The sequence below is a fragment of the Abramis brama genome (assembly GCF_963993115.1).
Source record: "Abramis brama genome assembly, chromosome: 6".
Taxonomy (NCBI): domain Eukaryota; kingdom Metazoa; phylum Chordata; class Actinopteri; order Cypriniformes; family Leuciscidae; genus Abramis; species Abramis brama.
The window spans coordinates 6,860,895-6,885,266 of NC_139968.1; the positions used below are offsets into that span (position 1 = coordinate 6,860,895).

A 24,372-nucleotide genomic window follows, 5' to 3' on the forward strand; every position below is an offset into this window, starting at 1 on the left:
CCTTGGTTCTGTCTTCTGTCTGCACCGTCGTGATTACCTCCTCCTCTGTCTGTCCTGCCACCATCCTGGAGTCCGTCCTTCTGAACCTGTTCCACCTTCCCGTCACGGACTCCAGGATGCCCACCCCCCCCCCCCCCCTCCCGTATGCTGCCTTCTTCGGCGCGGGACGCGCCTTGCGGGAGGGGGGAGTAATGTCACATTCACCGTCTGTCATCGTTCTGTCTTCGTCTTCACTACAGTTCCCAGAATCCTCCTTGTTTCCACACCTGAACTCACTCCCTTCATTACCCACCTGTTCATCATCATCATCTGCATCACCTGTCTTGTGTTCATCTGTGTGTGTATTTAAGTTCCTGGTTTTCACTCTTCACTTGTCGGTCAATGTTTATGTTAGTGTTAACGTCAGTACTCTGAGCACACGCTCCCTGTTTCTTGTATTTGCTATATTTGAGAATTAAAACCTTTGATTCATCATCTTCGTGTTCGCCTCCTACATCATCCACCCAAAACCTGACAATACTAAGTCAATTATGAGAAGTCGAATTTATGAGCTAAAAAGTCATAATTATGACAAAAGTCTTGGTTATAACATTAAAAACTTATGGCATAAAAAGTCCAAGTTATGAGATAAAACAATTTACTTTTATGTCATATTTATGACAATGTAAATGCATTATGTATATATTTCATAAAGAAAAAAAGACTATTTAGGTCCATTAAATAAGTTTTTTCCCATTATGACATGACATATTATTTTCATGACTATTACATAAGCAGATTTCTCCCCCAGATGGCATTCTCGCAATGTAATTAAAAATTCATTTATTTTACTTTTTGTTTGTTAATGAAAACATGTTTTCTTATTATTACTATTATTGTCAATATTTTTTTCATTTCATTCTCGACACTGTGTAATAGTCAGTAATGTCTATATTATATTACACTACTAAATTTAATATAATTACTATAATGTAAATATTTTCAAAACTTAAATCAGAACAAATTCGCTCTAGTATTATGTATAGTTTTTATTGATGTATACGAATGTATTACAGTTTTTTTCAAATTGCTTAGACACTAAAAGTGTAACTTAAGGCTCACTCGGAGTCGGTGAAACCATTCACTCATGCACCGAATCTTCAGACCGAGTCTGCAAAACTTAAAGCACATTATACGCTTTACGAAATTAAATTATTTGATCGTGTAGCAAAGTCATAATTATGAGAAGGAAAGTCAAAATTATGACACTTAGCATAATTATGAGTTAACTAATTAGATAACCCCTTGAATTTCTAGTATATTCACTATATTAGTGTAAATATATATGTAAATATATTTATGTGTATGTGTATATATATATATATATATATATATATATATATATATATATGAAGAGTTCAGATGCAAAAGTGCCATCTGAAATTTTTATCAAGCTCGTATATTTAAGTTCAGTAATTTCACTTAAATGCCAATGAAAATTACCTATGAATTGTCATTTAAGTGAAATTACTGAACTTAAATATACGAGCTTGATAAAAATGATCATTCTACAAGAAGATTTCAGATGGCACTTAGAGGCTTTTGCATCTGAACTCTTCAATATATATATGTGTATATATATATATATATATATATATATATATATATATATATATATATATATATCAGTGGCATAGGTTTGATTTTGAAATTGGTGGGGACGGGGACATCAATATAAATATATTTTAAGTTTTGATCGAAATTATTGCTAAGGATATATCAGTGTCACTGGATATTGGTAGGGACACGTCCCTACTAAATTCTACGCCCCTGATATATATACATACATATAACTGTGTAAAATTCCTCAGTTGTGCACATACTGTTATATACAGTGTACACACATCTGTGTGTAGTCTGGTGTGTGAGTGGCTAATCATTTGATGTTTGTGTGTAGAGTTACTTCGCAAAAATACAATTTTTGGAAGAGTTTAAATAGTTTTGAATGAAGTGTTTGATTTTGCAAGAGATGTCTGATGTTTCGCATGTTGTGTGTACATTTTGTGGTTTTGTGTGTAGAGTTTCAAGAAATGGAGCCATAGTTTCAGAAATTGTGTTTAAGAAATTTGAAAAAAAACTAATAGCCTACAATTATATTTTTATAAATTTTAATCACTACAGAAATGACAATGAAATATCATGTGTGTGTGTGTGTGTGTGTACGTATGAGTATGTGTGTGTATGTATATGTATGAATGAATGTGTGTGAGTGTGTTTATGTATGTGTTTGTGTGCATGAGTGTGTATTTTTGAATGTGTGTGTGTGTGTGCGTGCGTGTGTGTTTGTGTGTGTGTAAACAGTATAGACACTGCCATCACTATTTGCACTATATAATGGGAATGGGATTTTTGCATAACAGTAATGAATATTTGAGAGTCTTGCGCCTTAAAATTTATGTTGGGTGAAACATGACCAGTGAAATATGAGACTCACTCATAAAGTAGTCCTTTGTAAAGTAGTACTTCTGATGATATGGATAACTTTCGTCTGTTTAAAGTTATTATTTTTTTCCCCTCATTTAGCTTATAGAAAGTATGTAGGCTATTTTATATACTTAGTCTATATGATTGTATACAAACAGGCCGTTTTCAAATGGACAGATACGGAAATAATCTCAGCTTGTCATTAATAAATACCATTAGGTACTTATAATTTTTAACATTATGGTTACCTTCACATTTCTGCAACCTACGAAACCAAGCTTGCTTGCAACTGACGTTTTACGACGCAGGTTCGCGCTTTGCGGCCATAGGTTTGCGACGCACTGGCTTGTTTTGCGGCAGGTCGCTGTCTGAAGTTCAGAAGTCCCCATAACAACAACACATGAGCCTGACATTTAGCAGTCAGTTATGATTAAAGTTATAACTATAAGCGATCACAACACAGGGTCTTAGCAGAGAAAATGGCAAGTATTTCCTCCTTCACTTTAACCCCGGCGTCTGGCGTAATTCTGGAGCGTTTATCAAGTCATTGAATAGAAAATGAAAGGTAGCATTAGCGCATTGCTAACTGATGATAGTGACATTCAGTGCTGTTACTGACTGACAGCCAGAGCAAATCATTCATGTTTAGAGTTATTACATTCAAAACCCGTGTTTTCTTTGCTTTTTTTAAACGTAGTATATGTTTATTTAATATGTTATATGTAAAAAATGACATTTTTGCAGTCTGGTTGGACAACCATATCTGGTGTGATATTGTCTGATACTGTAAATTGGTGAGATATGATTATGATGCATGTAATCAATGTAGTGGATGAGAAATAACCTGTATAAGGGATGTTTTATGATTGACAGGTCCGATGCGTGGTTGTTGCACTGAATAATGCAAATTGCCTCTCAATTAATGCAAATTGCTCAATCAAGGGTTATTGTTTTGTGTGTTGTAGGCCAGTACCATGGTGGCCGTGGGCATTACCCTGGCAGCAGCAGGGTTTGCAGGTACGAAATATGATCAATTTACAAAGGAACATTATACATTAACATCTGTGCATTAATTAAGCCTGATTGTTTCCTATCTGGCTCACTTTCACAGGTCGCTATGCAATGCAAGCCATGAAACATATGGAGCCGCAAGTGAAACAAGCTCTGGAAGCATCCAAATCTGCAAGTTATATTTCTCACATTATGATCCATCCATACTTTATCTCTGTAAACTCATGCATATTGTATATGTGTGACAGGCTTTTGGTAGCGGATACTACAGAGGCGGCTTTGAACCAAAGATGAACAGGAGAGAAGCTTCCCTTATTCTTGGCGTCAGGTAGTCCATGTTTTCATAAACAGTGTCATATTCATCAACGAGCAAAAATATCATATTATATACTACAATTGCTTGTTTTAAGTTTAGATGTAGCCCGTGTTTATTTACACAAAAATAATACAATTATTTAAACATTAAAACCATGGTTATTATAGTTAACTAAACCCATAAAATGCTGCTTGAAATAAATATAAAAACTTTTTTTTATTTAGTTTAACTTTATGTAACTGAAATAACTAAAAATTAATAGTTAATTTAACAAAAAATTTATTTTAAGTAGAAATTACTTAAAAAACTATGTAGACATATTTAAAAAATAAAATGCACAGCAAAATCACTAATTAATACTTGTAATTAAATAATAAGTATATCATAATTTAATACAAAAATTGAAATGAAAACTGTTGAAATGTTTTTAATTCCAATAATTTTTATTAAAAAATAGTATGTTTTCTGCTTACTGCTTTCCACCCTGTTAATATGCACCTAGTGTCACGCAAATGTCCACCCTGTTAATATGCACCTAGTGTCACGCAAATGTCCACCCTGTTAATATGCACCTAGTGTCACGCAAATGTCCACCCTGTTAATATGCACCTAGTGTCACGCAAATGTCCACCCTGTTAATATGCACCTAGTGTCACGCAAATGTCCACCCTGTTAATATGCACCTAGTGTCACGCAAATGTCCACCCTGTTAATATGCACCTAGTGTCACGCAAATGTCCACCCTGTTAATATGCACCTAGTGTCACGCAAATGTCCACCCTGTTAATATGCACCTAGTGTCACGCAAATGTCCACCCTGTTAATATGCACCTAGTGTCACGCAAATGTCCACCCTGTTAATATGCACCTAGTGTCACGCAAATGTCCACCCTGTTAATATGTACCTAGTGTCACGCAAATGTCCACCCTGTTAATATGCACCTAGTGTCACGCAAATGTCCACCCTGTTAATATGCACCTAGTGTCACGCAAATGTCCACCCTGTTAGGCAAAATTTCAAGAGAAAACAATTAAAACTTTAAGATCAGCCGCTGGCCCTACAGATCTCTTGAATATTTTTTGTTGCATTTTCAGTTTTTTACTTAACAGCATTTTTTACTTTACATCTCCACCATGTTAGGGTCCACCCTTTTACGCGTCCGTGTGGAATATATATTACAGTGTAGTTGTTCTTAAAATGTAATTAATTTGTAATCAGAGAATATATACAAATGACAAAGTTGAAATTTGAGCATTTCTTCAACCCCGTTATGCCACATTTGATCCTTTATTTCTAAAATCTGCTTCCGAAAGCACTGCTTTTCCATTGTTTTTTATGTACACCTGCGCTATACAGACATGTACACACAAGACCCATTTCCATTAAGATCAATAACCATAACAACATATATATTTGCGTCGACACCGGCGCACTTTAACCTTCTGTTTATTCTAAGCGCTGCTCATGTCGTCTGCTTCTTTAAATGCTCGTGCTTGGATGGATTCTGATTGGCTGGCAATGTTTTTAATCATTTATCAGCTGGAAAAATAAAAAATAAACTTGCAGAGTTGTGGACTCTGCTATTCTCACTGAACTAAAAGAATTATTAAAACTTTATAGATATAGTCATCATCCTTGGTGTGAACGGGCCTTTAATCTGCTCTCTGAGCCTTAAACATATGTTAATGTAGATGTTAATAAATTCAAATGTATTTCCACCCTGTTTGGCAAAATTTCAAGCTAAAACAATTAAAACTTCAAGATCAGCTGCTGGTCCTAACAGATATTTTTTGCATTTCCAATTTTTTTACTTTACATCTCCACCATGTTAGGGTCCACCCTGTTACACATCCGTGTGGAATATGAATGAATATATATATATATATATATATATATATTACAGTGTAGTTGTTTTTACGAACGGTCATTCATTTGCGCTTAGATAATATCTACAACTGTCAAAGTAAAAATTTAGTGCTTCTTCAACCCTGTTATGCCACATTTGAATGCAATTTTTGCATTACGCTGCACTGTTTTTCATTGTTTTTTATGTAATCATGCGCTGTACTGACCTGTACACAAGAGGCCCATTCGCATTAAGATCGATAACTATAACAATATATTTGCGTCCATGTTAACATTCTGTTTTTTATAAGCGCATGCTGCATTTGTCGGCTACCAATTAAATGCTTGGATGGAAGAAGTTGGATGGATTGTGATTGGCTGTCAGTGATTTTATCGTTCATTAGCGGGGGGAAAAAGTCGTTCTGAAAGTGATTCCAACGATACCGTTCCTGTGTCATTATAGCTGTGGTGTGGACGTTGCCATAGAATTAGAACAATTATTATAACTTTATAGTTATAGCTAAGACCCATTTACATCAAAAACGATAAAGATAATAACTATATTAGCATTCAACACACAATACCATTGTTTTATTTATAAGCGCACCACAGTTTTATCGTCTGATGCTTTAAGTGCTCACACTTTTTAAAGTGGGGCTGTCAATGTTTTTTATAATTCATCAGCTGGAAAAAAACATTCAGAAAGTGATTCCAACGATATTGTCTCCGTGTCATTATCGTTATAGTTGAGGCGTGGACTCGGAGAAGTAGAATGATTACTAAAACTATAGTTAAACTTCTCATCCTTTGTGTGAACGGGCTTTTAATCTGCTTTCTGAGCCATAAACTTGATAGATGTTAATACATGTAATTCAAATAATTTTAAGACAAAGTTTGACCCATGTGCATTTCTTAAGGTTTTCATTCTCTTTCCTGTAGTCCTACCGCTAACAAAAGCAAGATCACACAGGCACACAGAAAACTGATGATTTTAAACCATCCTGACCGAGGTGAGACTTTCTCTAGGGGCTCATATTTTGTCGTAGCTTAATCATAAAATAGAAACCCTGCAGTATTTGAACTCCTCTGAGCTGTCGGTGTTGTTTCTTCGGCAGGTGGATCCCCGTATCTGGCCACAAAAATCAACGAGGCTAAAGATTTACTTGATGGACAAACAAAGAATTAGACCTTCATCGAATGTTTGAACGAGCCACTTGAATTATTTCCTGATCATTAAACACCATGTTGTCATCTCCATCTGATCTCCTTTTTGAGCTGAATGTGGACCCAAATCAGATTGATTCTCTTTTGTTTAGGACAGTGTGAACAGCAAGATCACATTTAATTTGAATTCAGTTAATGGTGGGCCACTATCATGTGTGTTTGATGGCTCACACCAAGCAACTTTCCGTTGGTCAACGCAGTGAATCCATGTAACCAGCTTGAACCTGTTGTGAAATCACATTTAATCTGAATTCAGTTCCAATGTGGGCCACTTTCACCAGTGTGAACAGTCAAGTCAAAAGGTCAATTCGCCATCTTTTGTTCTGAAGTTTCAATGAGCAAATCAACAATCTATACAATACTGTACAGCATAATCAGTGTAGTCCGATTCATGAGCCAATGAATCCTATGAAACAGTTCTTTTAAATGAATCAGTGTAGTCCGATTCATGAGCCAATGACTCTTATGAACCAGTTTATTTGAATGAACCAGTGTAAGTCCGATTCATGAGCCAATGACTCTTATGAACCATTTCTTTTAATTAATCAGTGTAGTCCGATTCATGAGCCATTGAATCCTATGAACCTTTTCTTTCAAATGAATCAGTGTAGTCCGATTCATGAGCCAATGACTCTTATGAACCATTTCTTTTAATTAATCAGTGTAGTTCGATTCATGAGCCAATGACTCTTATGAACCTTTTCTTTTAAATTAATCAGTGTAGTTTGATTCATGAGCCAATGAATCCTATGAAACAGTTCTTTTAAATGAATCAGTGTAGTCCGATTCATGAGCCTTTCAATCCTATGAACCAGTTCTTTTAAATTAATCATTCATGAGCCAATGACTCTTATGAACCTTTTCTTTTAAATGAATCAGTGTAGTCCGATTCATGAACCAATGACTCCTTTGAACCTTTTCTTTTAAATGAACCAGTCAAAAAGACTCTTGAGCTGATGTGTTCTCAGTTTGAATCAACCAGTGTAAATACATACACATTCAGAAAAAAGTAATTGCAGGTAAATGCAATGATACAAATACTGCCCCAAGTATTTTTTAAATATAATTAGGATTATTATGGGGTTGTGGGTCCTCACCAATACTGAAAGAATCATCAATTGAATTGCTGAGAAATTGGAAACGCTAAGTGGAATCGGAATCATTGTATATGATCCTCATCTCTGTTCCAATCAAATTTACAGCACAAACTAAAAGTTGGACAAGGAAAGAACAAAACAATAGATACACCAACTTTGAAAGGTTGGCTGGAAGATCAAATGTTTATTTATGAACTACCTGCATACAAAACATATTGCACATCAAACAACCAGAATGATCTTTAAAAAAAACCCATAAAGACTAACGAACGTAGTTTACAGAACAGAACATCTGGAAATTGATCTTTTCAGTAGTCCAAATTTGCAATCTGCGAGCTAAGAAGTTCTGACAGCTTAGTGTTAAAAACAACTGCCTAGTTAATTTTAAATACTGTACATTTTAAAATAAATAAACCCAAAAAAAGGCTCCTTTAGCAAAACAGTCTCGGTTGCCACCCTTACAACCCAACAGGCAAAAGATGAAACCCAAATTCAATCGTTCAGGAAGTGTTTTACATACAGCATTTAAAATGGACAGAGTTAGCAGACCAGTTTCCAGACTAACATTATTCTAAAGGTCAAGAAATGACTATTCAGTGCAAAACATCCTTTTTCCCCCATAACCCCTCGCAAAGAAGTGGTTGCATATTAAAACGTAACAAAAAGCAGCTAAGGATGTCTGGGAGTCTTTCAGACAAAGTTGTTTGTTTGTTTTCTGTTTCGTTTTCTCTATAGCCAGCCAACGTCATGTTGAAACTACGCTCTGAAGGCACAACATCTGATCAGGAACATAAGTGTGACTTAGGTTGTTTTTTTTTTTGTGTGTTTGTTTTGTTTTTGTCATCTCATCATTTTTTTTGTGTTTTTTTCCATTGTAATTATCTGTTCCATTGTGAAGGAACTGAAAAGTGCAATCGAGAATGTGGAAGTCCGTACGTCTATCTTTGGCAAGCTTGTACAAGCACTATTGTAAAACTGTAAAGGTTAGGAGTTGCAGTGATTAAGAGAGTCCGTTGACGACGGCTTGGCTCTGGTGATCGTCTGCTTTGGTGGGGCCGTTGCTCACAGCTTCAGCTTCAGCGGGGCTGTGCTCCGATATCAACTCCACTTGAGCCTGAGGAGCACAGGACACAGATTAAACACAAATACACCAATGACTTACACCGTGTCCTAACTACATGCGACACACAATAAAATGCCTCTTTTCCATGTTAATCAGAGTGTTTGTCCTAACCAGATAATCTCAGGAACTGTTTATGTGCTTTATTTAATGTTAAAAGCGTGTAATGTGACTTTGAACATCATTTAGTGCTCCAGCTTTGTAGCCTAAAAGCAACAATGGATAATTCACCTCAGACCTTGAAATTAAACAAATGGAAACAAGAACGTTCAAACTGTGAACAAACAAGTTTATTCTTTGACAGAGATTGTTTTAGTAACTCCGTGTGTATTTTTAATTATGTTTAAATGGTGTAATATTTGTGAATTTGATTATGTAGCACTTATCCATTTTCTTGCAAGTGTCGTCAAGATTACTCTCTGGTGCCGCGCACTTGCCGCGAGACTCCGCCCACACGCTGTTCTGATTGGCTGACTCCGCCCACATGCTGTTTTGATTGTCTGACTCCGCCCACAAACTGTTCTGATTGGCTGACTCCGCCCACACACTGTTCTGATTGGCTGTGCGTTTTGATTGATTTTGACGCATTTTGCAGTCGCGTCTAGTGTGGACAGACAAATTATTTGTCTGGAGTCTTATCGCATCGCGTCTGGTTAGGGCACGGTGTTACCATGACTCTTCCCAGGTGTTTGTGGCGATTAACGAACAAGGGTGCTCTTCGCTGGCGGTCAAAAATGACAGAATTTTTATTTATTTTTGTGTCAATGAAATGAATGTTTTATTTTTTTTGTTTGATAATGTTTTTTTATTTAGTATTTATGTATTTTTTTTAATACTAAATTATATTTACGCTGTATTTATAGTCCATTTATTAACTTTTTGAGGATAGACCTGATCGTAAATCTTGAATGCTTTAGAGCACAGACTTCAGTTTGATCTGGCAGATTATTGCTGAAGTGACAAAAGTTTTAACAAAGTGAACTTAAAGGGATGGTTATTAAAGTGTTTATTTTGCATGAAAAATGTATAAATATTCCTTTCGAAATTGCGATGGACAAAAAAAAAAAAAAACAGTAAAATAGTAGTTAAATTTGAACTCTGTGTCATAATCTATCGCTTAAAATCACTTAAAATAAGCGGAAAGAATTAAATATCCAATATCATCCAATATTAAAATAAATTATAATAAAATTATAAACATTGTTAATCATATTTATTCATATGCAACTAATAATATGACTAAATAGCATTACTTATTAGATATAAAAATTGTCCGTCCCTGTTCATCAACTGAAACCACAGCGAGATGTGAAAGAAGAAATCTAGAGTCACCATGTCCTTCTTGCTCTTCCTCAGGTCTCTTGGGTTTCTCTGTCTGCTTTGAGACTCAGCTCGTGATATGTAGTCCGCCACAGTAACTGCAAGAGATACGGCAATGATTCAATTCGCAAAAGATCTTTACGATTCTTAAATGAGGGTGAAACGTTTAGCACTGGAAATGTTCCTCTGCCGGAGCTCTCAAATCTCATTCGCCCTTCCAGCTGGATGCGAGTTTCGAGAAACCCTACACTGCGCTGTTAAACCTGATCCGATACGTGATGTGGCGAGCAGAGATTGGAGAGCTGTGGTGGAGAGGAAGATTCACTTTAACTGTATGGAAAAGGACAGCTTTTGGACTGACTCTTCTAGGTTGAGAAGGTAAAAGACATGCATTTACATCAACCATGCATATCAGGCCATATACCTACAGCTTTATAAACCAATGTTATTTGCCAATTGACCCTTCGCAGGGCGCTTGATTGACAGGCAATCTGACCAATCATAATTCGCCATCCACCGAATCCGCCATTTTTGTCCGACAAAGCAGTCTGGAGAGTTAGTAGATTAACGTTCGATGATTTGAACTTGAAAAACGGTGTGTACTGACGTCTTTCCGCGGTTAAAACAACATTCCTTCTGATGTTCATTCATGTTTATTTGATGCTATAAATGAACTAGAAGGAAGAGATGATCGGTTAACGAGCAGCTTTAACTGAGGCTCTACAGCAATCTGTCAGACACATTAAAGAGCCACAAAATGCTATTTATTGTTTAAATTTCGTTAATAAATGACCAAATTTGAAAGGTGAGACTTTGTTTGATATCAGAAGTAACCTGGTCTGTCCTGTCTCAGTGTGTTGTCAGTGTCCTCTCTGCTCCGCGATGTATTGTTCACTGCGTGAGAACATGGTGTGGCGTGAGAGAGGCGTGGCTTGTCGGACATAGCAACAGTAACTAAAGGGGGCGGGTCTTTGCGAACGGTCAATTGTGTAACCAACGGATTTAAAAGTTCTAGATAAAGATAATTTTTTGATGTTATTTCACGCAAACGTCTGAAAATAACTTCATTCAAGAAAAACCTTTAGTTGTGATCTGGCATGTTGGATCATGTGAGCTCTAGTTGAGTTTAAAGGCCTGGCGTTCAATGCCATGCAGTTTGTATTAGCACTGGCTTGAACAGGAGCCCAGTGTTAGCTCACACCGTTACCTGTCTGAACGCAGTGTTAGCTCACACCGTTACCTGGCTGCCTCTCCTCAGGAGGGCGGAGGCGCCGGCGCCGGCTACGGTTGCGCCGCTCTTGTTTAGCTTCAGCTTCATCTACAAAACATCGGTGCAAAACCTGACCTTAAATACTGACAGCCGTTTTGGAAAAAGCCATTTGAGCAGGTTGCAGTTTGTGGAATCGGTCTCAGTGTTATTAATTACATAAAAACCTAAACATTTATGATCATTTTAATTGGCAACCAGTTCTTTTTTGCAAAAAAAATGAGTGCATTAATTGGTCACACTTTAGATTAGGGTCCAATTCTCATCATTAACTATTAACTATGACTTTTGCCTCAATAAACTCCTAATTACTGCTTATTAATAGTTAAGGTAGTTGTTAAGTTTAGGTATTGGGTGGATTAAGGGATGTAGAATATGATCATGCAGAATAAGACATTAATATATGCTTTATAAGTACTAATAAACAGCCAATATCTTAGTAATATGCATGATAATAAGCAAATAGTTAATAGTAAGAACTGGACCCTAAAGTAAAGTGTTACCCATTAATTGTATAATATATAATGTCATAATAACAGTATAATACATAAAAAATCTGTAAAAATGCGTGTTAAAAAAAAAAAAAACTCATTTAATAGGCAAATAAACACCTAAACAGTCTTTATTCACAAATAATAACCAAAAAATGACTTAATTTGTCCTTTGGTCTTGATAACAGCTTGCATTCTTGCTAGCATTGTTTTATATATACATAATTTTGTTCACAATTTTTTTAAGGCAGCTGAGGCACGAACCTTACATTGGCTGGTGGTCTAATACATTTGTTAAGTTGTTGTATTTATTGTTGAATTTTACATTTAGGTATCAAATATTTAATCAAAATTCAATTAAATCCTAAATATAATGCAAGTGATGATACATACAGTACTGTTCAGATATTTGGGGTTTGTAAGAAGTCTGTTCTGCTCACCAAGGTTACATTTATTTGATCAAAAAATAGAGTAAAAACATTAATATTGTGAAATATTATTACAATTTAAAATAACTGTTTTCTATGTGAACATATTGTAAAATATAATTTATTCCTGTGATCAAAGCTGTATTTTCAGCATCATTACTCCAGTCTTCAGTGTCACATGATTATTCAGAAATCATTCTAATATGATGATTTGATGCTCAAGAAACAGCAGCTCCAATCAATAAAATGAAATCATCAGATGACTGATGCCGTAAATCCTTACCCAGGCCGTTCTCGCTGAGCGAGGTGTTGTCGGACTCGCTCATGCCGTCCATGACGGTGGTGTCCTCATCTGTGCGGCGGCGGCGGGAGCGTCTGCGACGGTTAACGCTCACCTGGGAGTCACTGGCATCTGTGTCTGCCGTCTGATCAGTCTCAGTGTTGTCCAACAGACTGTATGGGTTTCCATCGGGATCGTTCAGGACTGACATGAAAACACCAATACAAATATTTAATACTAATATAATGAAGTTTTATGCATTCATTTGATTACCACTATTCTTTGATAATAAGTTCGTAATAAATCATAAAACAGAGAATACAGAGAAATTTAAAACAGACAACAGAAAATTTCTGTTACAAAAAAAAAAACATTTCATTGGTCACTATTATAGCTTAAACATTAGTAAATTATTTTTACAAAATTAAATGACTAGACATGCTTTTTAATACTTAAAATTTTAATGAACCATTCAAATAAAAATCCAGAAAAAGAAAAATTTGGGGAAAAAAGAAAAATGGATTTCATAGGGCCCTAAAAGGCAATTTTTTTATGGCAAAATTTTAATTACAAAAATACAAATATCATATCAATACAATAAAACCAAGCAAACAAACACAACGATTTGTGTGCTGGTGAATAAGAAGCGTTCAGCTTTAATGTGTACCTGAGCTGATGGAGTTGGACGCCCCCCGTCCCGATCCGCGGCCTCTGACTGCAGGTCCTCCTCGTGCTCTGCCCCGGCCCTCTCCCGGCCTCCTCCTGCTGTCTCTCTGCTGTCTGGGGTTACGCTCGGGCTCCTCTCCCGCCAGGGACCAGTCGCTCAGCTCCTCCTTACGCTCAGAGTCCGTCTCAGAGGCGTACGAGTGCTCGGAGTTAGTGCCTGAAAGTGATGAAAACGTGAAAGTGTTAGCCTGATCCTTCACTGGAAACCCAAAGTAACATTTACTCTTTGAATTCTTGCACCTGGGAACAATACAAGTCAACACTCTGCTTGCTATGATAGTCAGTGTTGTTGACGGAGTTACCGGTGTTCAGAAGCATTTAGTTCAGTTAGAGCACAGACACCACACTTATAAAACTGAACGTTTCTGCTTAATAAATCGTGAGCTGAACGAGAGTCGCAGCAAAGATCAGCAGCAGGAGTCAGATTTCATTAATCACGAGAGCGAGGACCTGATGATGATGGTGTCAAAGCGAAATGTAAAAACGCCTATTTAGGAGTTTGGCATTGTACTGTTTAGTTGTTGTGCTTTTCATTAATAATAATAGGCTAATGAACTCACCATTCACGCAATCCACCCCCGAATTGGCGCTAATTTAAAAGCGAAACTAAAATGCGCACGTAAAACAGCGGCGGGGGGGGGGGTTTAAATCGCTAATTTGAAGGCAAAAGTAAAATGCAAAAACAAATTTATTTTTTTTTTACATCGCTTAGCCTATAAGAAGCTGGTGCGGCAGTTTGCATTTTACTTTCACTTTTAAATTAACGTCAATTCACCCTTCGCAGGGAGTTTGATTGACAGGCGATCTGACCAATCATAATCTGACATTTTTGTCCGACAAAGCAGTCAGGAGAGGATTGGAAGATTAACGTCGGTGGATTTGAATTTGAATAACGGTGTGTACTGACGTCTTTCCTCGGTTAAAACTACAGTCCTTCTGATGTTCATTCATGTTTATTTGATGCTATAAGTTAACCAAGGAAAAGGTGGCAGCAAAAAGTGCTGTTATCATTTTGTGTCAATATGCTGCATTTGGGGTAAAATCATACCCTTTATATTGTATTGTTATATATTGTACTGACAACTCCTCAATTAAATACCATCGTATATTCTGCATAATTGGATGCTTTTAAATAAACACTGACAAAAAACCATACAAGTTTTAAGGCTGGACGATATGACGACATATATAACATTGATATGAGTGATCAGCCGGATTTAGACCTATATTGTATTTATATAAAGCGTTCACATGCACATTTGCTGTATGTATTTCCCCGGCGTGGAAATCAGGCTCATATAAATGTCAGGAAACATGTTCCTGCTGCGTGTCAATATCCACGGATCACTGGATCTTTGGTAAGTTGTAAGGAACACTATATCGAGTCCAACCTTTAGTTTAAACTGGTAATTGTTCGTTTTACTCGCTTTTTCACAGTTTCCCCTGTTAAATCGCATCATGCAGCAGCTCTTCTGCCACTCAGTCCGGCTGAGGGAGTGTGTTTCGGCGGGAAAGTGACGTCAATGCATTCCCTCTATTGAAGTTTCCAAACCTATTTGGCAAAAGGGAAGACAACAGGCTTTTTTCTGTTTTCTCTCTAGTCATGTAGCGGCGTTTCAAATTTATTTCCACCTTTCTACTGCATCAGCAGGCAAATTCTATTGAAAGCCCATTTTGCCAGAGGTAAAAAGTAGCCTTTTTCGAGTAGCCTCGAATTTGGGGTGAAACATGACCTGTTTTTAAAAGCTTTTAAGACCAAAGTCCTACCGTAGCCAGACGTGTATCCGGGCCCCCGGCGTCCACGGCCCCTGCCGGAGTAGGAGCGATTGACGTGCAGGGTGGTGTTAGTAGCGCTCTCTTCAGTGGCGTAGCCCTTGTCCTTATCGCCGGGCCGGTTTGGGCCAGGCCTGTGACCCATCCCGATCTGACGCAGCTGCTCATCGATCTGCAGTCGCTCCAGTCGCAGCTGCTCCACCTCCTGCACGACACAAACCAGCGCTTGAGCTCCTCAAACACCAGACGCCTTACGTCAACACGACGGCTGTGTGCGTCTCTCATACTCACGTTCAGGTAAGCAATGTGGTATTCCAGTAGAACCTGCACATTGCTGATACTCTCCTTCGTTCCAACGAATGTAAATGGCACCATTCCCTGTTTAATAAAATAAAAACGCATTATCGTATATATGTATACATTCATCTGGCTCGCTTTTTTGTGCTACTCTCGGGTGTCTTACTTCCTGTCGGGGGAGTTTGTTGTCATTGTCGCCTTCGATGCGCACTCTCACCACACCGGATTTATCGACAATCTCCTGGATGACCTTGCCGTTTTTTCCGATAACCTTCCCTGCAAAGGGAAAATGCGTATGAAAATGATGCCAACACAATTTTGATGATTAAATTCAATATGAATATTAAATATTTACCCTTCTTTTTTGAGAAGTGACCTCTCTCACAAAACATGCAAACTATTGCATTTCCCAAGAAACTTTGCGTTTGCTCGCAAAAGCACTGAAACATAGTTTTTCCTCACACCTCATAATATTTCCATCACAAGTTTTGTGAGCGAACGCAAAGTTTCTCGGGGGAACACAAAAATATTGAAATATAATTGCTCCTCCAATCTAATTTTTTTATTTCAACAATTCAACAAAATTTCCTGTTGCACACTCAGTTGTCACTGTTAACAAAACTATTTAAAAAATGAATTGCGATAATTGAAATACAGTTATATAAATATATAAACAAAGGTTTCTAAAAGAAAAACATGCATACCAACAAGATTGCGAGGAATCTGCACTGAATCTTCCAGAAACTCTAGATAATTTCTTGCTTTCTGAACCGCCTCTGTACTCTGTAAAGAAAGAATTTTAGAAATGCATTGTATCCATTACAAGGAGCCCGTTTGACGAAACGACCCCGTACACACCTCTCCGTAGACCCTGAAGGTCCGGGTCTCCTCGTCCAGCTCGATGGCGGTCACTCCCGGCACCTTTCTGGCCTGCTGAATGTTGCTGCCGTGGCTGCCGATGGCGAGACCTATGAGGTCTTCTCTCACGGTGAACTCCTCTTGAAACGCTGAGGCCAACTGCTTAGTGCTCTACACGCACACAGACACATGCTCATGTTCACTGGTAAATCGGAGTTCATTTTAGAGTTACACACTGCAGCGTTATTATCGTTCACTAAAACAAACCATAAAAAAAACTATTCTATTCTTGTTACTTGAAATACAGTCAAATAAAAAACTATTTAATTTCCACAGGCAAACCAGCATTTCTTATTTTCGTTTAGTTTAACTTTCGTTTAGTACTAACATTAACTTTTTGAGTTGAGTACTGCAGAGTTACTATCGTTAACTAAAACCATTAAAAACTATTTTCATCACTTAAAATAAAATATGAACTTCAGCTGCCTAATCTACATTTCTCATTTTATCTGTTTTAACTTTACGTTAAACGTTCGTTTAAAACTAACATAACTTTTTGAGTTGCACACTGCAGGGTTATTATCGTTCACTAAAACAAAATATTTAAAAAACTATTTTGGTTACTTAAACTATAAAAAACCCTTAAACTTTTTTTTAACCGCTGCCAAAGCAACATTTCTCATTTTCGTTTAGTTTAACTTTTTGTTTGGTACTAATATAACATTTGAGTTAATATTGTTTACTAAAACCATTTTAACTCTCGTTTAGTACTAACATAACTTTTTGAGTGTTGTATATTGTATAATAACTTCAGGGTTAATATCATTAACTAAAACAAAAACAAACCATAAATTATTTTTGTTACTTGAAATGAAATAAAATATTTAGAAACTTTGGAACTTATTTTATTTTAGCTGCCAAAGTAACATTTCTCATTTTCGTTTAGTTTAAGTTTAACTTTCGTTTAGTACTAAGATTACTATAACTAATAAATATTTTTTTTAAACATACAAAATAACTAAAATAAAAAAAAAATAAAAAAAATCTATTATAAAATATTAACAAAACCTATAGTAGTATGTCATGTCAATGACACTAAAATAACACTGTTTATTCATATATTTTGGATTTACATTTTGCACAGGGTTAAGTGCGGTGTGAAAAGCCCCACATTAATAATCAACTAGACACGAGAGCTGATGTACCTCAAGATGTTTGGTGGCCTCCTCGTTCCTGGACATGAGCATGAGTTTCGTGCGGATGCTCCGTAGATGCATGTCGCTCAGCAGGGAGACGCGCTTGACGGTGGCTTCGCTCATGGACTAGTGGAGTGCAGAGAACCTGGATTAAGCTTTCGTCATAAACCCACTTACAGAAGTGCTATGGCCAACTGGGACTCACCAGCACAATCAGCTCACTTTGCTCCGGGCTGTAAACAATCCGAATGGCTCCAACCGCCTTTTTGAAATCCTTGTGGGCTTGTTCGTTCTCACATCTAACATGAGCAATGAAGAAATTAGTTCATGGTTTAACCAATATTGGTTGCATCAGCACAGATGAACTATAATATGTGTGCAGGTCACATTTTGCCCCAAAATCAAAGGAAAAAATGTATTCTGCTTAAAGAAACAGAAGACTTCACACTATTTTGCATTGCAATATAATTATATTAAGCACATTTCACACCTAAATTGTCATTAATCTATTTATTTTTTCATTCATTACTTTAATGCATCAAAATGATTTGCTTTTGAGTTTGTTTGAATATTTTTTGGAATTCTCATTCTCGATGGTGATCATATGGAAGCTTGTTTCCGTCACGGAATAAAAAATTAAAATGTAATTGCGACTTTATCTCGCCATTCTGACTTTTTTCACAGAATTGTGAGAAATAAACTCGCAATTGCAAGAAAAAAGTCAGAATTGTGAGCTGACTTTTTTCTTAGAATTGCTAGTTTATATTAATTATATAAAAAAACTTAGTTAAGAGATACAAAATTGCAATTGCGAGAAAAATGTCAGTTAAGCGACAGACTAAACTTACAATTCAGATAAAAGTCAGTTACGAGACATAACATTGCAATTGTGAGGGGGAAAAAAATCAGAGTTAAGAGATATAAACTCACAATTCTTCGGAAAAAAAAATCAGTTACGAGAAATAAACTTGCAATTTTGAGAAAAAAAGATCACTTACTAGATATAAACTCGCAATTGCAAGAAAAACGTCATTTACGAGATATAAACTCACAACTCTAAGAAATAAATCAGAGTTAAGAGATATAAACTCAAATCTGAGAAAAAAAAATCAAAGTTAAGAGATATAAACTCACAACTCTAAGAAATAAATCAGAGTTAAGAGATATAAACTCACAATTGCAAGAAAAACGTAATTTACGAGATATAAACTCACAACTCTAAGAAAAAAATCAGAGTTAAGAGATATAAACTCAAATCTGAAAAAAAAAAATCAGAGTTAAGAGATATAAACTCACAATTGCAAGAAAAACGTCATTTACGAGATATAAACTCACAACTCTAAGAAAAAAATCAGAGTTAAGAGATATAAACTCAAATCTGAGGGAAAAAAAATCAGAGTTAAGAGATATAAACTCACAATTGCAAGAAAAACGTCATTTACGAGATATAAACTCACAACTCTAAGAAAAAAATCAGAGTTAAGAGATATAAACTCACAACTCTAAGAAATAAATCAGAGTTAAGAGATATAAACTCAAATCTGAAAAAAAAAAATCAGAGTTAAGAGATATAAACTCACAACTCTAAGAAATAAATCAGAGTTAAGAGATATAAACTCAAATCTGAGGGAAAAAAAATCAAAGTTAAGAGATATAAACTCAAATCTGATAAATAAATCAGTTAAGAGATATAAACTCACAATTGCAAGAAAAACGTCATTTACGAGATATAAACTCACAACTCTAAGAAATAAATCAGAGTTACGAGATATAAACTCAAATCTGAGAAAAAAAAATCAAAGTTAAGAGATATAAACTCACAACTCTAAGAAATAAATCAGAGTTAAGAGATATAAACTCACAATTGCAAGAAAAACGTAATTTACGAGATATAAACTCACAACTCTAAGAAAAAAATCAGAGTTAAGAGATATAAACTCAAATCTGAAAAAAAAAAATCAGAGTTAAGAGATATAAACTCACAATTGCAAGAAAAACGTCATTTACGAGATATAAACTCACAACTCTAAGAAAAAAATCAGAGTTAAGAGATATAAACTCAAATCTGAGGGAAAAAAAATCAGAGTTAAGAGATATAAACTCACAATTGCAAGAAAAACGTCATTTACGAGATATAAACTCACAACTCTAAGAAAAAAATCAGAGTTAAGAGATATAAACTCACAACTCTAAGAAATAAATCAGAGTTAAGAGATATAAACTCAAATCTGAAAAAAAAAAATCAGAGTTAAGAGATATAAACTCACAACTCTAAGAAATAAATCAGAGTTAAGAGATATAAACTCAAATCTGAGGGAAAAAAAATCAAAGTTAAGAGATATAAACTCAAATCTGATAAATAAATCAGTTAAGAGATATAAACTCACAATTGCAAGAAAAACGTCATTTACGAGATATAAACTCACAACTCTAAGAAATAAATCAGAGTTACGAGATATAAACTCAAATCTGAGAAAAAAAATCAGAGTTACGAGATACAAACTCATAATTTCGAAAGACTCGTAAAGTAATTTTCCAAGCCAATTTCTCTCACACATTTCTGAGAAAAAAGTCAGATTTCTAAAATAAAAAGTCGCAATTACCTTTTCTATTTATACATATTGTATATATAATGTTTTTTGGTAACACTTTATTTTACAGTGTCCTTGTTACATATGTTACATGTACTTACCATAGTAATAACTGTAAATTATGCATAATTACATGCAACTAACCCTCAACCAAACCCTAATCCTACCCTAACCCTAGAGTAAGTACATGTAGTTGCTTAATATTACTCAGTACTTAAATATATAATTACACTGTAACAATGACACCTTCAAATAAAGTGTAACCTTTTTTTTTCTACTTTTTGCCTTTATTGGACAGGACTGTAAAAGAAGCAACAGGAAACAATAGGAAAGGATCGGAAAATGTTTTTCTGCCCACAAAGTTATGGCTCTGACAGAATCTTCAATGGAAGCAAGAAGGAAATATGTTACGAAAACGTCACAAAAAAATTAATACTTCTACAAAAAAAAAAAAAAACCCGTATTTTTACAATTTATGATTCTTATGATTAAATGCCTGAAATTAGTTTTATAGGCAAAACATTTTGTTTTTCGAATTTTTTTAGAAAAAAATTAAACTTTCTGTTTAATAGAATTCTCATAAAGTATAATTTGTGTAACATTTTTCAGTTACCACAAAATGTTGGTGTCTTAATTATGACTGTATTCTACACATTAGAGCAATAGTGATGGTTGTGTCCGAACAGGACTCACGCTGCACGGAGATCGTCCGGGACAGGGACAGAACACTTGAAGAATGTGTTCTCCGTCACAGCTTTATTACGGTTGACTGGGCGGAGACGCTCAAACGTTACTATCTCGTTGTAGGTTGCGTCACATGCGGCGTACTCGATCACGTAGAACTGCAGGAAACAAAAGTGAAAGTGAACTCAGAGATCTTCAGAAGAAAGCGAAACTTAACCGAGCGAGTCATGCATACTCACATCTCCTTTCATCATGCGCACTTTAGCCAGCCACCAGCCGCAGGGCTCCTGTTCGTTCGCTCGGGAGAAGATCTGAACAGCAGAACACGCTTGTTAAGTGTTTATGGATAAACTCAATACAGTGCAATACTAGTAATACACATGTTTCCTCACCTCCACTTCTTCTCCTTCAGTGATCTCCTTTTTGCCATCAGCAGGAGGTAACCGCACATCACTGAAGGGGACTTGTCTTTCAGGTTGCCAGCTGAGAAAATCGTTTTCATATAGTTATGCACATCTCATATTTCTCTCATATTTTCATGATTGTGAACTATTGGCTTCTACTCACTTATTTTCAAACGAAACGGAGAGAGAGTCATCATGAACATCTTTGACAAAGCCCTGGAATAATATGATTTATTATTTATCAAAATATATGTAAACAAGTAAATACATTTATTAAAATAATTTATTAGACACACACACACACACACACAGAGTGTGAGTGAGAATTCACTAATGCTACTATACAAGTTGTAAAGGTTTGTGCTGTCCAAAACAGGGTTATTATTAAAAAAAAATATTCATTGAAATAAAGCTATTGAAATAAAATAAAATATAAATATTAGACAATTTTTTTAAACAAAATATAGAAATGTTGCCTTGGAAACTAACTGTAAGCACTAAAACTAATACATTACAAATATATATTAATATAAATTAAACATATATAGATATTTAAAAACTTAAGTTTAACAAAAACACTAAAACTAAAACTAAAAAATACAAATTAATAAAAAAATAAATATTTTATACTATAACTACTGGAAATAAATAAACATAAACTAAAACTGAATTATAACTTTGTCAAGCCAACATAATAAAAATAAATTAAACCTAAATAGAAAATTAAAAACTGAAACATTTTCTCTTTGAATATCCAGTGTTATACTAAAAATATAGCTATCGCTAATTGAAATAACGTTGAAATAAAATGAAGAAATATATTAGATGACAAACTTAAATGAAAATTAAAAATGTCGTCTTGGCAACTAACAGAAATAAGTTACTAAAATACAAAATATATATTTCAAAATAATAATAAAAACATCCAAATAATTAAAACAAACTCAAATTAAAACTAAAATATTAAGAAAAACCAATAAAAACTAAAATAGTAAATAAATAATACAAAAATAACACTTGCCTAAAAGTTATGAGATACAAAGAATAAGCACCACAGAATAAATGTAAGAAATAAACAATTTATAAAATACAAACACTTTAAAAGACTAAATAAAGACTTTCTAATTATGTTTTACCACGATCTGATCTACGTCAGAGAGCTTGTTTATATGAAGTGTGGTCATACGTTCACAATGCATTTTGTTTTAATAAATGTAAATATGTACCAAAATAGGAGCATTGTTTTGTTTAATAATACCAATCATAAGGTGTGATCAATCAAATATAAAATTAAAGGTTACACTTTATTTTAAGGTGTCATTGTTACAGTTTAATTATATATTTAAGTAATGAGTAATATTAATTAACAACATGTACTTACTATAGGGTTAGGGTTTGGTTGAGGGTTAGTTACAATGTAATTATGCATAGTTTACTGTTATTACTATGGTAAGTATATGTAACAAGGACACTGTAAAATAAAGTTTTACCAAATTAAATTGATATTATATAAAAACAAACTGGTACTTCATTACTTAAGCTCAACTAACTGGTCGGCACTGCCTCTCAATGGCAACTGGCTCCAAAATGTAAGTTGGTATCTCTTAAAGCTCATCTCAAAATAGACGGGTGTTAAAATATCTGCAGTGTGGATGACAGGTGCGATGGAAAGCCGACAGCTGATAAAGCACAGCAAAATCACTGAGGGATGAGATGGAGACAGAATAATAACTTCCCAACTGGGACTTACAACATGTTTATTAATATATACTTTAAGTGGAAAGTAATAATACCTATTTTTTTATAGGACTGCACAAATACGACTCAAACTAATAATAGATTTCTTTGAATTTTCTTGAGAATGAAATCATCTGGTGGAAGAACACAAGCTGCTTTTATGATTTGATCATGTCTGACCACACCTTAAATATGAATATGAGTTTCCTGGCTTTTTTTTTTTGTAGCTTGACTAAACCTACATTTGAGAAACGTAATCACACTTGTTCAAATAAACAGATTTATCTGCATTATAAATGTATATTGAAGGTTAATAGGTTGTGTGCTTCAACACAATACCAGTAAAACTAACGAACATGACCGATAGCAGGCTTGATGATCAACAATGACCAATTACTGACTTTTATATTGGTATTTAGATAGTATTATTTTTTATCTAAGCATTTGTTATGGTTTAATTAATATAAATCGTTAAAAGACGACATATCTGAACGCCTGACTATATAACGTTACTGTTCAATAACAGCAGATAAACAAAGTGAAATCAAAAGTCAGTTATTCGAGCATTAAAGCTCAGTTTCTCCTAATGTAAACTTCTTTAGTATGTAGTTGAGGTTAAATAAAACTTAGCATTACATGGTGTAATGTTTTGATTATTTAAATATCCTCGCGCGGCTGCTAACCGGCTAACGGCTAGCAGACACTGAGTACAGTACGTTACTATTTATAAGCGTTGAAAGTACATGATACAGTTCGTTTTTCAATATTTTCTTGAAGGTTTTACCATCCATACTGTCTTTAAGAGACAAATGCGAGCGTGAAGTAGAAGATCATGTAGTAAAATAATGTATTTACCTTATAATAAGCTCCATTGGAGCCACGGACCTCCACCGTCAATTCCTCCATGTTGAGCGCGAAGAGGATGCTGGGTAAAGTTCCCGAACTCTACAGGGCTCAGCAGTGAACCCTGAGGAACTCCTTCATACTACATTTACATTTTATGCATTTGGCATTTATGCATTTTTATGCATTTATTATATACAGCACTTCAACCAGAGATAAGGAAGTGTACATACTTATGTATTTAAATAGTACTTAACTTTTTTTGTAATGTTTTAATACTTTACTCAAGTATAGATTCTGTTTACTTTTTTTCTTCGACTTTTACAACATTTTGAAAAGAAAACACACATCAAAGATCTCTTAAATTCACCATGAATTCAAAATTCATTTTTTTATGAGA

The 24,372-nt window shown here is 35.0% G+C and overlaps 2 protein-coding genes across 4 annotated transcripts; one reads left to right on the top strand and one right to left on the bottom strand.

Moving 5' to 3' along the window:
• Nucleotides 1-2,811: 2,811 nt before the first annotated feature.
• Nucleotides 2,812-6,891, top strand: dnajc19 (DnaJ (Hsp40) homolog, subfamily C, member 19). Its single transcript, XM_084117690.1, has 6 exons — nucleotides 2,812-2,945; nucleotides 3,429-3,480; nucleotides 3,575-3,645; nucleotides 3,723-3,802; nucleotides 6,576-6,646; nucleotides 6,752-6,891. The coding sequence occupies exons 1-6, from the start codon at nucleotides 2,943-2,945 to the stop codon at nucleotides 6,820-6,822; spliced, it is 348 nt and encodes a 115-aa protein (XP_083973816.1). The 5' UTR covers nucleotides 2,812-2,942; the 3' UTR covers nucleotides 6,823-6,891.
• A 1,207-nt stretch (nucleotides 6,892-8,098) lies between these two features.
• On the bottom strand, nucleotides 8,099-24,073 carry fxr1 (FMR1 autosomal homolog 1). Of its 3 annotated transcripts, XM_084117687.1 has the most exons (17): nucleotides 23,985-24,073; nucleotides 21,556-21,608; nucleotides 21,381-21,471; nucleotides 21,228-21,299; nucleotides 20,998-21,146; nucleotides 17,919-18,012; nucleotides 17,723-17,839; nucleotides 16,518-16,688; nucleotides 16,364-16,442; nucleotides 15,826-15,935; nucleotides 15,654-15,740; nucleotides 15,357-15,567; nucleotides 13,531-13,746; nucleotides 12,867-13,067; nucleotides 11,638-11,715; nucleotides 10,410-10,495; nucleotides 8,099-9,071 (listed from the first exon to the last, which is right to left on the bottom strand). In XM_084117687.1, the coding sequence occupies exons 1-17, from the start codon at nucleotides 24,033-24,035 to the stop codon at nucleotides 8,958-8,960; spliced, it is 1,980 nt and encodes a 659-aa protein (XP_083973813.1). In that variant the 5' UTR covers nucleotides 24,036-24,073; the 3' UTR covers nucleotides 8,099-8,957. The 3 variants fall into 3 exon arrangements, with proteins under 3 accessions (XP_083973813.1, XP_083973814.1, XP_083973815.1); XM_084117688.1 differs by lacking the exon at nucleotides 11,638-11,715; XM_084117689.1 differs by lacking the exons at nucleotides 10,410-10,495; nucleotides 11,638-11,715.
• Nucleotides 24,074-24,372: the final 299 nt, after the last annotated feature.

Coding starts and splice junctions, on each gene's coding strand:
- fxr1 (XM_084117687.1), bottom strand. CDS start 24,035: ATGGAGGAATTGACGGTGGAGGTCCGTGGCTCCAATGGAGCTTATTAT. Junction 21,609..23,984: donor CCAATGGAGCTTATTATAAG/GTAAATACATTA, acceptor ATATTATTCCAG/GGCTTTGTCAAAGATGTTCA. Junction 21,300..21,380: donor CTGAAGGAGAAGAAGTGGAG/GTGAGGAAACAT, acceptor TCTGCTGTTCAG/ATCTTCTCCCGAGCGAACGA.
- dnajc19 (XM_084117690.1), top strand. Junction 3,481..3,574: donor GGCAGCAGCAGGGTTTGCAG/GTACGAAATATG, acceptor TCACTTTCACAG/GTCGCTATGCAATGCAAGCC. Junction 6,647..6,751: donor TTTAAACCATCCTGACCGAG/GTGAGACTTTCT, acceptor TTTCTTCGGCAG/GTGGATCCCCGTATCTGGCC.